The sequence below is a fragment of the Benincasa hispida genome, chromosome 7 (genome assembly GCF_027475165.1).
Source record: "Benincasa hispida cultivar pf3 chromosome 7, pf3_genome.v1.1, whole genome shotgun sequence".
NCBI classification, from domain to species: domain Eukaryota; kingdom Viridiplantae; phylum Streptophyta; class Magnoliopsida; order Cucurbitales; family Cucurbitaceae; genus Benincasa; species Benincasa hispida.
Window position 1 is genome coordinate 4083941 of NC_143484.1, and position 14361 is coordinate 4098301.

The 14361-nt window shown below is 38.8% G+C and overlaps 1 protein-coding gene across 1 annotated transcript; it reads left to right on the top strand.

Annotated features, from left to right (window-relative positions):
* Nucleotides 1-307: 307 nt before the first annotated feature.
* Nucleotides 308-3726, top strand: LOC120082045 (cytochrome c). Its single transcript, XM_039037260.2, has 3 exons — nt 308-627; nt 1307-1440; nt 3329-3726. Exons 1-3 carry the CDS (start codon nt 441-443, stop codon nt 3419-3421), a joined length of 414 nt encoding a protein of 137 aa, XP_038893188.1. The 5' UTR covers nt 308-440; the 3' UTR covers nt 3422-3726.
* Nucleotides 3727-14361: the final 10635 nt, after the last annotated feature.

Here is a 14361-nt window from a genome sequence, read left to right on the forward strand (position 1 = left end):
CTCATGAGCTTGTGATTCATGCTTGTCACTTCAAACATTTGGAGATTTGGATTAAAGATCACAAATCATGGATGACCTCAATTGCCTGTAGGGATATTCGAACATTTTAGTTTACTTTTGTTTGCTTGTGTTTTCATTTCAATGCTAAAAAAAACAAAAAGTAAAATAAAATTTGAACCTAACAAAAATAAAATTAAATTGGGCGAAATAATCAACGGTGGGCATTTAGACAACGCATCGTTTTGAAAGAAGAAAAAGAGAGAAAAGAAATTAAAAAGAAACGCAGACAATTCTTACCAGGTATTTTCAAACATGCGGTGACGGGTGATCTTAACGCCGACTTAAAAGCAAAAATTAAAAAGAGGAAATAAAGGGAACTGTAAAAAGACAAAAAAGACCCTATGCGGTGCATTGCTATATAATGAAGCAAAATACAAAGAATGGCTTCTCCATCCTTCCACATCACTCTGCGAACCCTAGCCCTCAGATCTGAACGCCACCTCATTCCCACGGCCATGGCGAGCTTTGACGAAGCCCCTCCCGGCAATTCCAAAGCTGGAGAGAAGATCTTCAAGACCAAATGCGCTCAGTGCCACACTGTTGACAAGGGGGCTGGTCACAAGCAAGGTCTCTCTCTCTTTCTCTATTTTTGTTAGCATTTCTTATTCATTTCTCTGAATTTCTTGCGATTCGATATCATAGCCTAGAGATCTTTCCGTTTCTGTAAGTAATCTGAACGTATTCAATCGTCTTCGGGGATTGTGATGCTGATTTAATCTAGGGCTTAACCGATCTCATCGTTCTCTCTCTCTCTTTTCCCCAACGGACTCTAGGTAGCTAATAGTTGGTATCGGCCTAATGATAACTTTCCGCGGATTCCTTGTTCTCGTGTGAGAAGGAACCCCCTCCCCCCCTCTCCTAAAGGCATACGTTATTGTTCTTTCCTTTTTTTTTTTGGAAATTTTATTTGATCAAAGGATTTCTTAAAAATAGTTACGAATATATGCTATTATAGATGTAATTACAAATGTATCATATTTTTTTAACATAAAAAATTAAAACTTGTTAATCATGCATTAACTTGGTAATGAAGAGGCCATATGTTTTTGTTTGATGTGATAGGCATTTGTCAACGTGAATTGTGAATGAGGTTAACAGATAAATGTACATTAATCTGTGGTTTTTGGGTGTATATTTGCTATTTTTAGCTGCTATTTTTGTACTATTTTACCTAGGATGGGCAGGATTAGCAGTTCTCATATTTAATTTGATACTAAGACGAGCGTCTTAACTTGGAATCTTGCAGGTCCCAATTTGAATGGGCTATTTGGACGTCAATCTGGTACAACTCCTGGATACTCTTACTCTGCTGCCAACAAGAATATGGCTGTGATATGGGAAGAAAAGACGTTGTATGATTACTTGCTTAACCCCAAGAAGGTATATACTCTCTGTTCCTTAACAGTTGAGAACTTATGGTATTTGATCTGAAGTTATTTTACTCGCTTGCGTTCTTCTCCAGGTGTTTTAATTGTGAATTAAGTGATATTAATTGTGAATGCACACCTAGTAGGCATTGTCATGTTATATAATTACAATAAGTAGCCTTGTTATTCATAATACTTCTCCAACTGAACAAAAACTGGTGAAATATTTTGGGCACCTCGACCGACACATTCACCTTTTACCATATTTCCCGCTAGACCCAGATTTTTTTTTTCTTTTAACATTTCAAGTCGCCTTACATCAAAAAAATAAAAAAATAAAACCCGGTTAAGTGGGGCTCTTTATCTACTTTAATAGCCAGAAGTTTGGAAGAATGGTCTACCACTTGTATTACAATCCCCCCTTCCCTTGGAGTTAATCTAGATGTTAATAGTTTATTTTTTAGCTCATTAAGTTCCACAATTCTTCTCAATTGCTTCATAAGTCTCCTTTAGTGGAAATCTCTTACCTTAATATCCTACTACTTCTTTAGTCTTCTATGCTTTTGAAAACGCACTGCTATCAAAATAATCTAATGGTGAATGTGGCATTTGGGCATTAGTTGTGGGTCCTCCCTTGATCTCTTGAATTATATTTGCGGCTGTGAGGAGGGTTTAGCCTGAGCCTGTACTTGGGGCTTCCTTTAAAGGGAAATCCTCGTAAACCCTCAAGTTTCAATCGCTTTGGTCTGTGGGAAATTGGGTTTTTTTCGTCCACTCTCCTTTCATGGACATAACTAGGAAGGAAGTTTGGTAAATTCCTCTCTTCTTTTTAGCTTGGCATGAATGATATTCACAGCTTTCAAAGAAAGTGAAATTTTCTCGGAACTCCTGAGTGGATGTATTAACACTCACATCATCATTAGAAAAGATGTCATTAGAGCTGTGTTTCAGAACTCGAAGATTCCACCTCTGGAAAGCGCCTACACCTAATGGCTTAAGCCGCTGTTCCCATTTTCTCGCTGACCCATCATGCAAAAGGTGCGCCTTTAGAGTGAGTGCGCTTTACTAAGAGAATCTCAAGTAAAGGCTTGCCGCTCCTTCGATTGATTGTTCGCATCGGATCTCAGGTTCTCTATTGCACTCCCTAAATAGGGTTCTTTTCACCTTTCCCTCACGGTACTGTACGCTATCAGTCATTGAGGAATACTTAGGCTTAGAGGGTGGTCCCCCTTTCTCGCGTAAAAGCGATCAGAATTCGAACACGCTGTTGGTGTCCATGTGTATAAAGAACACAGTCCCCAGATAATCTCTTGTTGGAAATTTGTGGCCCCTTTTGACACTACAAACTCTTTTTCTTTATTCCTTGAAGGTCGTCCTTTTAAAAGTGTGAAGGTTTTATGGTTTTAATGTGATGGTTTCTTTCTTGCCTTTATGGCTCAAAAGGCAAGTAACAAACTGTTGTTTATAACTACATTGTTTGTACCCTATCTTCCTACTGTTATTCCTTCATCATCTGTCCATAGAAACTTCCCAAATGTCACATTCTGTAAGGTACAATTATTTTACTGATGCAAGCATAGCTCAAATGATATGTAATTTGTGTTAGTGATCTAGGGGTCTGATATTTGAATCTCCATCCTCTATTAATACTAAAAAAAACTTTCATTGACACATCCTCATATTTGGGATCTCTACTAGCTCTTAATCCTTATGATTACTATGGTTTTGATGAATTCAAAGTTATTTTTAATTTTTGAGCATGATGAGAAAAATGTTCTCGAAGCGGACTTGTTATATGAATTTGTTGGATATATTTTACCAACGATTAGTTTTTCTTCCAAAGATATTTATTTGTACAAGAAAGTATTCTAACAAAAATCTGGATGTGTTTGATGATACAGTACATTCCTGGAACGAAGATGGTTTTTCCAGGGCTGAAGAAACCGCAGGAACGTGCCGATCTTATTGCTTATCTGAAGGAATCGACTGCTTAAATGAGATACATGTGGTGCATCCGCCAATCTAGAATTTTTTGAGACTCTTTTCCCCTCGTTAAATAAGAACACTGAGGAAAATTAGATGAAAATTTGGGGAGGTAACATACGAAGTTATTGTGTCGGAAAGACTTGTCTTGTGAAAACCACAAGAATTCCTCTTTTCATTAATTTCTTAATTTGCAGAGTTAATCCATTTGTAGCTTACATATCATTGTTGTGTGAACATAACTGCTACAATTTTTTGGCCAAGCCGGTTATGGCAATTTATTTTTCATAATAAATACCTCAATCGTTAAAGCTTACCTATTTATCTATGTTTATTGACCATATAAATTTCATTACTGAAGATCCAAGATAAATTTATGTGGTGTTTTGTCCGTATTTTTCAAATATGGTCGTAGCATCTTGTTAGTATGCGTTTTATTTTTTATTGTCTCCAAATTTTTGAAGATAGATCAACGTGGAACAACTTTTATGATAGCACCACTGTTTTTTAGTGTCCCCAGGTTTTAGATGACATTGAAATAGATACAAATGCTTCTTGTTGACATTTCCTCTCCTATTATTTATGTACTCTTAGCTTTTGAAATTTCAATGGGGGTGGAAAGACATTTTAAAAAACTATTGGGTATTTCGTCCCCTAGGTGGAGTTAATAAGTATGATGTTAATATGTTGGAGTTAGTAAATTTATATTTGGGGTGTAGAGTTGCAAGATAAAGTTCAACAAAGGTAAATTAAGAGGAAAAGATCGAATTACTCGATAATGTGTTTCTTGTAAATTTAAAAGATAGAAGAAAAAGATGAGAAAATGAAGTTACTATGTCGATAGAATAGCTAACTTTTATTTTTGAAATACTGGATTTTTTTTTTCGAATTTGTTGCTAAATCAATCGGTTGAAGGGGTTGCGATTTGCCCTTGATAGGTAACATTCTTGTGTCTCAAGGCAGAATTATTTCCTTCGTCCGCTGGTTTCTTATTTGTTTTGTCCAACCCATCAGATGATACCATTTCTAGTACAGAAATTAACTGGAAAACCAAATCTGTGAACACAAACGAAACAAAGGAAATTAAAGACAAATGGAGTCAAAATGACTATCTATGATAATGCTCTTCATTCACCGTATTAACTTTGACACGTACATTTATAGTATTATTGCATAAACAACGTGCAACACTAAATTTTGGTTTGATCAATAGATTGGAAATGGTGCCCTTTGGTATTGGCTTTCCCAGACTTTTAATTTCTTGAGAAGGTCGAACAAATAAACAAACTAAAGGATTACCTTGTGGGACATCAACCACTCGGGATAAGGGGAAAGAAGAACAAAAGAGATATTTCGTCTAGAACCTTTTTCACAAGCGAATGCAACAAACATGTAAAAGGTATGTATTCCCTGGGCTCTGTGTCAAGATTTCAGCCTCATAAATGAAGAGAGATACTTGTCTTAGATCAACAACTTGCTTACTTATCAGCTTTACTACCTCCAACAGTCAGATTTGACCAAATACATTTTAAGTTGATTGACGGAGTCTCCTTTGAGGCCAATACTAATCACCTGAGCTTCAAGGACTTCGACTTCCGTACATCTATGTATGTAGCGAATACCAGCAATACAAACCTTGGAAACTTGTCCTAAATGGTCTCGAATCACCTGACCTAGACTTTCAGCATGCATAGCAAGATTCTAGGCTGCATCCAAATTCGACTTCCAACAGCACCTCGGAGGGGGATGCCAACCGACGGGACCAGGAACATGTGTAGAAGCCAAAACCTCATCAACATCCTTACTAGCACCATCCGCCCAAATGTTGAGACCCTCATTCAAATGCTTCCCTAGACTTTTCACAATGGTTGAATCCAAAGATGAATTTCGGAATAACGAAAATAGGTGTTGGACTTTGAACTGCATAAGAAATCTCCTTATCCTAATAGAATTCTATTTCTTCTATAGAGAATAATAAGCCATCATTGTCTCAACATCATGCATGGACAAACTTCAAAGAACGAGGCTCTTGGTTTCATCTGTGCATCTTAGTACTGTCATTGTAAGAAGGCTAGTGAATCATAAAGCATCATATTTATTCATTGCTTATTCGGCAAAGTTTGATACGTGCAAAGTCGAAGCCAAACTGATAATTTAATGAAGAAAAACATGAAAACGAAGCAAACCGTGTTGACTGAATTGCCAAAACAGGCAGTTCAACGGTTTGATTCTCGGTTAGTGGATTGCCTGTGTGCGCGGGTCGGGTAGGGTTTACGTGCCTTTGTGTGTTTTTCTACTTTTTTTTCCTTCCTCATGTTACCCTGTCCTATTTATCTTTTCCATTTCTTTTTCCTTTTTTTTTTTTTTTTGGTAAATATCATTTTATATCCCTAAATTTTAGGATTGTATCAATTAAAGTCTTGAACTAGTAATTGAATAAGCTTTCGTAAGTACAACAATTTACACCTTCCAGTACATTTCGTTGGGAAAACCTCGTGTGGAACTTATTATTGAGTGAATTGAACTCCTAAATTTTTATAAACCAATCAATTTAAACATTTCATAATGATTACCTCATTCTTAAACTTGTGTAGAATTCTTTCGACTTTTACAAAATGGATGATTGGAGTAAATGTATAGATGATTTGCAAAAGAAACTATGACTAAAAGGTTAAATTGACTCATTAATGAAAGTAGGGGTTTAATTGACACAATTATTAATTTCACGCTAAATTTTTCTAAATAGAATATAATTAAGGGGTGTAAATTGTTATATTTATGAGAATTTTAGGTTTAAATTAATATAATCATTTAGGTCAAGGTTCAAATTCATATATGAGTAAAAATTGGTTTCTTTTTAGTAAATCCTTCTCCATTTTCCAAAAGTCAATCTTGACTCTTCTAGGGTCTATGCATGATTTGAAATCTAAACAGATAAATTTAGATTTGAAATCAACTAATCTAATTTTCTACACAAATAAGTGCCTCACCTGTGGATGATACTAAGGTGAATTGAATTGCTCTCCCACCACGCAACTATAGTAACTGGAATTACCAAACCACCTCATGCAACCCTATTAAGAACCTTATATCTAGAAGAGTTCAACATCCATCATTGTAAGATGTCAAATTTCTCATCATCTTTTATATAGAGTTTCAATAAGTAAACATCCACCTCCGTGTCTACATCAAAATAATCTTCATCGTCTTTCATGTTAGGATGTTGAAAGCAAAAAAGATTATTATAGAATCAATAGATTTAATGAGTCTATTTGACTCATTTGACTCTTTGATGCAGAAGATAATAAACTTGAATAGCAACCATTATTAGACTCTTAACACATTATACAAACAACTCCAATCTTTTACTTTTCTCACAATTTCCTATACCACATTATCTTCAAATAACTGAGATTGAATAATATATAAGGAACTTTATCTTGTGACAAGGATCTACAAAAAACCACCATATTATATAATATGTATTTCACTTTTTCACTATGCACCTAATACTATCATATGCCAATTGCATTTTCGTCATAACATCAATAGTGATTGAACCATAATCATCTAAAGAATATTTTCTTGTACAATTCTAAATTATTATAATTTCAACGAATACCATATTTGAAGTAATGTAAGAACTTAAAATAGTTAAGAACTTAATAAATATGCAGCCACCTCCAAATTTGGGTAATTTGATTTTGGTTGTCCTTTTCTATTTTCAAGAATGTTATGTCCTATTAATTCAATCTATTAAATGTCTTCTCAAAATTGAAATAATTGTATAAAGGACCCCTTTATAGGGACCCAAATGAAAAGTAGTCCAATTTTAAAAACAAACGAATTATAACCTTTTACTGATATTTTTTTTTTGTGAAATTATCACTTTTAACTTCTTTTTTTTTTAACAATCATTTTTTTTTTTGCGTTTTTTCTGCGTGTTTTCTTCTTTCTTCTTTCTTTTTTGTTCTTTTCCTATCGTCTTTTTGAGGTTTTTTTTTTCATTAATTACCTTTTCTTTTCTTGTTGGTTATGCGTCTGCGTCGCCTTCTTCCATTTTTTCTACATTCTTCTTCTTCTTCTTTCTTCTTTTCTTGTGCTTTTCTTCTTCTTTTTCTTCGTTCTCCAATTTTTTTTCCTTCTTTACTCTGCAGTTTTCTTATAAATTTTTAATTGTAGTTGTGTTTGAAGAAGAACAAGAGGAAGGAACGAGAAGCTAGAGTGAGAAGCGAGAGTGAGAAACTAGAGGAAGAAGCAAGAGGAAGAATCTGAACAATAGAAAAAAATCAAAGAAAAAACTTATAGTTGTATTTGATGAGGAACAAGAAAAAGGAGCGACAAACTAGAACAAAAAGCGAGAGGAAGGAGCAAGAAGTGAGAGGTAGGAGTGAAAAGCAAGAGGTAAAAGTGAGAAGCAAGAGAAAGAATCTAAAAAAAAGAAAACAATTGAAGAAAAAAAGTTGCAATTATGTCTAATGAGGAAGAAAAGGAAGAGCGAGAAACGAGTATTCGTTTGAACGTCAGACCCTTGCGTGCGGTCTAGGGACAATATGGTACTTTCACATGCAACTGAAGTAAGTAAAAGACCATTTTTCGAGCAAATTTAAATCTTAGACCAAATTTCATTTGGGGGCCTTCCATACAAAAACCCTCTCAAGATTTTCAGTAACCTCAAACATTAAATATGTAGATTTTCACCTACATATAAGACTTGCTAGATATATTCTCCTATACAATGTGCTTCTTAAATTGTCAGACCCCCTCCCTTGTCTTAACCCAAGACTTAGAAGAGAGCATGAGACATACTAGTACCACTCTAAGACAATATTTTAATTTAACATTTCCCCTTTTATCTATTAAGAGCCTTAACATGTTTACAATAACCATCTAAATTTCATACATGTAGCTAAATTTTCCTATACTTTTCTATTACATGATCAGAGCTATGCCTTGAGAAATTACCAAGTCCTGGTGTTTTGGTGGTTGTAGACTCCTCTTTAAACGCTCCGCTTTGCAACCTGGGGGGGAGGAAGAATAGAAGAAAACATTTGGAAAAGTGTGAGCTAATAAGCCCAGTGAGTGGTGCTTTTTAAAATAACAGTAGCTTTAATCACAAAACATATTTTTGGGAAGTCAACCACATAATCACATGTTATGCTTGGCATGTTCACATCATGTATATATTAACGATCGTAACAACTTTTCATGGAAACTTTCCTATATCCCGTTTTCCCGCCAATGTGCACATTGACAACTATTTCCCGCTAGTCATGCTTAGGTATCTTGACTATATTTTTCGCCGGTCGTCACCGACTATCTTTTCCTGCCTACCGAAGCCGACTATATTTTCCTGCCAAGTACCACTTTTAAGCATGCTAACTATGTATTTCGAGTATAATCTTAGTTTCCATAGTAATTACACAGACAATATTATGGCACGTAACATAACATTATAATCACGCATCTTGTACATACCTATGCATTTATTCATATAGCAATGCATAAATCTTAATAACCACTCATCGTAAGCAAGATTTTCTACTAAAACTACTTTGAGAGTATCTTCCTGAGATTTTCTTCATATCAATGAAAATTCCTCAATTAATACTTGTTATATCAATAAATAATGCTAAAGTAGTCAAAATACCTTTATATATTAAAAGTAACAACTTACCCTACTCAAAACTCAGCCAAAATCTCAAAATCAGCCCCTTTAGAGGTTATTTTAACCGTGTGAGCGTAAGAAGTCTGGCAGCAGCTGGGCGTTCAGCCGTGTGCAGAGAATGTGCATGCTGCATCGCACGGTGGGCTGCAACGTTGGGCTGGCGTACGTGGTCGACGCGGTGGTGCGAGGTGCGCTGCTTTGTGATGGATGGACGCAACGTTGGTTAGGCGCAAGGCACGCGCTGCGTGATGGATGCATTGGCTGGCTGCGCGTATGCGTCCGTACTAGCTTCAAAGTTTCATCAATGCAACTTCAACTCCTTCGGACCCTAATTATTTTGGCAGCCTCAATACTCAAACTTAATATTCTAAATAAGCTCCCGACACTGAGATTTTGGTGATGGCATAAATGAATTGTTCTCGCCCAACTCCTCTATTTATAGCCATCCCAAGCTCACCCCTTTGTGACAACTCAACCCACATTGTCCCTTTTTAAGGCTACCAACGCTAAGCCTATTCTAGCAATGCCATGAGTTGTTTTTACCATAATTTTCCAGCCAAATTTCTTATTTTGCATGCACCCTCTTTCCTCCACCTCCTGCTTAGAGTGATAAGACTATTTTTGCATGTAACCTCCTTCTTCCACCTTCTACTTAGAGTGATAGGACTACTTTGTATGAACCTCCTTCCACCACCTCACTCACTTAATATTTAAAGATTTTTATCTATATAATTTGGTATGCTTATGGACGCATCTCTTGAATATTGCCATCTCCTCTTGGGGTTCTTTTCCCATCGATCAGCCTTCCTTTTGTCCATCCGCCCATACATCTATTAACCAACGCATAGGGTGGCTATAACCATCGCATGACATCGATGCATAGCCTTTGCCATGGATGCATGCCTTCGGCCAACGGCGCATACTTCCTTTGTTGCAAACCCCTTCGCCGCACGCCTTGGTTTGCATCGATGCCTAAGCGCTTGGCCACATTGAATTACCATTGCTGCATCATAGACCTATGCCATCAACGCATGCGCGTGTGGCATAGGCGCTGGCCATCGCTCGCAGGGCTCGCTCGGCCGCATGGGCGTTCGACAGGGCGTTCGATGCACGGCTGCTCGGTAGTGCACTTCGACACATAGGTTGGATGTATGGCCGCTCTGCCGAGCATTTCGATGCATAAGCTGAGTACTTGGGCTCGACACATGGGCAGGGGCACTTGGCATGGCCGCTCGACGCATGCCTCCAGCGCATGCCTTGCCCGAGTCCTTGCCTACCCTTGCATCCACATGCCTTGTGCATGTCCTTGCGTTAGCTGCTCGCGCGTGCAAGCCCACAGCCACTGCTCACGCCTTCTTGCATCCAAAGATTATGGACGCATCTCTTGAATATTGCCATCTCCTCTTGGGGTTTTTTTCCCATCGATCAGCCTTCCTTTTGTCCATGTGCCCATACATCTATTAATTAACACATAGGGTGGCTATAACCATTTCATGACATCGACGCATAGCCTTTTCCATGGACGCATGCCTTCGACCAACGGTGCATACTTCCTTTGCCGCAAACTCCTTCGTCGTACGCCTTGGTTTGCATCGATGCCTAAGCGCTTAGCCGCATTGAATTACCATTGCCGCATCATAGACGTATGCCATCGACGAATGCGCATGTGGCATAGGCGCTGGCCATCGCTCGCAGGGCTCGCTTGGCCGCATGGGCACTTGACAGGGCGTTTGATGCACGACCGCTCGGTAGTGCACTTCGACATATAGGTTTGATGCATGGCCGCTCTGCAGGGCGTATCGACACATAGGCTGAGTACTTGGGCTCAACACATGGGCAGGGGCGCTTGGCATGGCCACTCGACACATGCCTCCAGCGCATGCCTTGCCCGTGTCCTTGCTTACCCTTGCGTCCGCATGCCTTGTGCATGTCCTTGCGTTAGCTACTCGCGCATGCAAACCCACAACCACTGCCCATGCCTTCTTGCATCCAAAGATTAGTGCAACATGAAGCCAGCCTCCCACGCACTCTTAGGCCTTGCGTTCAATGTGCTTAGGCCCTCCACATGCGTTGGCCGTATTCCCAAACACTTGCCACCTTTTGATCCTTTTTATTTTTACATAACTTAATACTAATACTTTCACCATTTCATCTTGCCTCAATGTATACTCTTTTTAGTGATATTTCTTTATTACTTAGGATTTTTCCTTCTCCAAACAACCTTCCACCTTAGATTTAGTGTTACGGTCTTACATAAATAATTTAGCATATTGGATATGAAAAGATCTAACAAATCTAACAACATTTTAAATTTGAGCCACTTGCATACACAATTTCGATCAATCATTCATAATCCAACTAAGAATATGTGTACAATATCTAACATAGTCTTGAACTACAAAATGTCTTCTAATGGTTGGTTTTTAGTGGCATATATAGGTAAAATATCATTAGCCTTTGTAATTCGAGAAAGGAATGGTTGCCTTGATTGTTGAAAGTAGGGGCTTTTCCCTAGGGGTATTATTGTAATTGTCTTCTACCCTAAGGCTCTCTACTGTCTATTTATTCACTATATTCTCTTGTATCCAGCGTATCAATTAAAAATAATAAGAAAAAGGTCTGTATCGTGGTTTTTCTCCCTATTCTAGGGTTTCCACGTAAACTATGTGTTGGTCTCTCTTTTCTTATATTTCATCATGGTATCAAAGCATGGCGATGAAACCCTAGTCGTCATTGACGAGAACCAACCACAGACATCTTCTACAGACGAAGCTCCAATCATGGACATGAAAGCTGTTATCCAAGAAGCTGTAAAAGAATACCTCCAATCTGCCCTACCGCAACTTTTTCCAGCCACCATAGCCATCGTCCAGCTGCCGCAGGAAGTGCCGTCGAAGGATAGAACCCTGCGATCGGGCTGCAAAAACCTTCGCTCGCACCGACCGTTCCTTTCTCTAGCCACGACCACTTCGGGAGCCAAACCAAAGAGAGGAGCCGATCAGACCACACGAGTCGTCGGCCGTTCCTTTCTCTGCCCAACTGCGACCACTTTGGGAGCCGAATCGAGGAGAGGAGTCGGTCGCTTCTGCCTCTGTCCAACCACGATTTTCCTAGCCGCAGATCCGGACTGGCGACCCGACGCTGCCGCCATCTTTTCAAGCATCGTAATCTCTGCCGCCACAACCTCTCCAAGCACCGCAGCCCCAGATCGTGTTCTCTCTGGCCGACACCCTGATTCCAGCATACCTAACTGGTTCCTCTCACAACCAGTTGTCGGTCAAAGGTTTTTTTCCAGCCGCACCAAATCATGGTGGTTTGGCCCAATACCCTGACGATGTTCGACGCAGATTGGCCTATCTTCAAATGGAGATTTCAGATTTGGAAATGACCCTTGGCCCAAACCCTCAATCAGTCACCACAGAGAACCCGATAAATTCGTTCTCTATTTTGCCTAGTACAAGTTATTTAACTGGCCCAATGGGAAATACTGCAGGATTTCTGGTAGGAGAAAAACTGAATGGGGAGAATTATTTTTCCTGGTCCTAGTCGATCAGAATGGCCCTTGAAGAAAGGCACAAATTCGGGTATCTGACAGGAGAAATTCCGAAACCTATCCCAAGCGATCCTCAAGAAAGAATATGAAAAGGAGAGGATTCTCTATTACGTTCTGTCCTCATCAATAATATGGAGCCATAGATTGGCCGACCCTTACTGTATGCAGCAACTGCTAGAGATATCTGGGAGGCATCCAGGCATCTGTACTCAAAGCGACAGAACGCATCTCAACTGTACACATTACACAAACAGGTCCATGAGTGCAAGCAAGGGACCATAGATATTACTTCCTACTTTAATAAATTATCAGTGTATTGGCAAGATATGGACCTTTGCCGAGAAATTGTCTGGAATTGTGCACAAGATGGGGCCCAGTACTTGAAACTTGAAGAGGCAGATCGGGTGTATGTGTTTTTGGCTGGATTGAACCCAAAATTTAACAATGTTTAGAGTCGCATATTGGGTAAACGATCTACTCCTTCTCTCAGAGAAGTTTGTTCAGAGGTTCGACTGGAAGAGAATCGATCACATGCTATGAACAATCCTGTGGTTGTTTCTACTGATGCATCAGCCTTTGTTACGAAGGCTTCTAGTGCCGACTGTGATAAAAAGCCGACACCTGTCTGTGAGCATTGCAAGAAGCCATGGCATACGAAGGACCAATGTTGGAAGTTGCACGGCAGGCCCCTGAACAGTAGGCGATCAAAATCACATGAAAATTCCTCTGGGCGTGCACTTGTAAGTGACTCGGTTAATGAGAATACACCGCATCAGCCCTCAGCCGATAATAAGACCAATTTGAGTGTTGTCGGGGTGAATGCCATTGCACAATCAGGTACATTTCCATCTTTTGGCCTTATTAGTATTAATGGCAAAAAACCCTAGATTGTAGATTCAGGGGCCACAGATCATCTCACTAGCTCTTCAGAATTATTTGTTTCATACTGTCCGAGTGTAGGAAATGAATGTATTGGAATTGCAGATGGGTCCTTTGCCCCGGTTGCTGGGAAAGAAAATACCTCTCCTTTTGATTGTTTAGTACTACGTGATACACTTCATGTGTCAAAAATTTCATATAATCCTTTTATCGGTCAGTAAAATTACAAGAGATATGAATTGTAAGGCCATTTTCTCACCAGATTCTGTTGTGTTTCAGGATCAAAAGTCGAGGATGACGATTGGCACTGCCCTGCACGATGACTTCCTTTCTAACGATGAGTTCTACTTCCTTTCTGACGATGCTTCTTCTAGGGAGGATCATAGAACTGGTTTTATGTCTTTAAATTTTTCTACATCCGAAAATGACTTTATGTTATGGCATTATCGTTTAGGACATCCATACTTTCAATATATGAAATATTTGTTTCCGCATTTATTCTGCAATATTAATATAGCGTCTTTAAATTGTAATGTATGTATTCGTGCCAAACAAAGTCGTATTACTTTTCGTTCTTAACCTTATAAGCCGTCCAGTCCTTTCTTCCTCATTCATAGTGACGTCTGGGGACCCTCACCTACTACTACCTTCACTGGTAAACGTTGGTTCGTCACCTTCATAGACAACCACACATGCCTCACTTGGGTTTTCTTACTTGCTGATAAGTCTGAGGTGTCTTCTATCTTTCAACAATTTTATACCATGGTTGAAACACAGTTCCATGCAAAGATTGAAATTTTGAGGAGTGATAATGGACGAGAGTTCTTTAACACCTCTTTCTGTGACTTTCT

Bases quoted from the DNA above. Each gene is read 5' to 3' on its own strand.
- LOC120082045 (XM_039037260.2), top strand. From the start codon at position 441: ATGGCTTCTCCATCCTTCCACATCACTCTGCGAACCCTAGCCCTCAGA. The intron at 628-1,306 runs GTCTCTCTCTCT...GGAATCTTGCAG, and splicing joins GGGGGCTGGTCACAAGCAAG to GTCCCAATTTGAATGGGCTA. The intron at 1,441-3,328 runs GTATATACTCTC...TTGATGATACAG, and splicing joins ACTTGCTTAACCCCAAGAAG to TACATTCCTGGAACGAAGAT.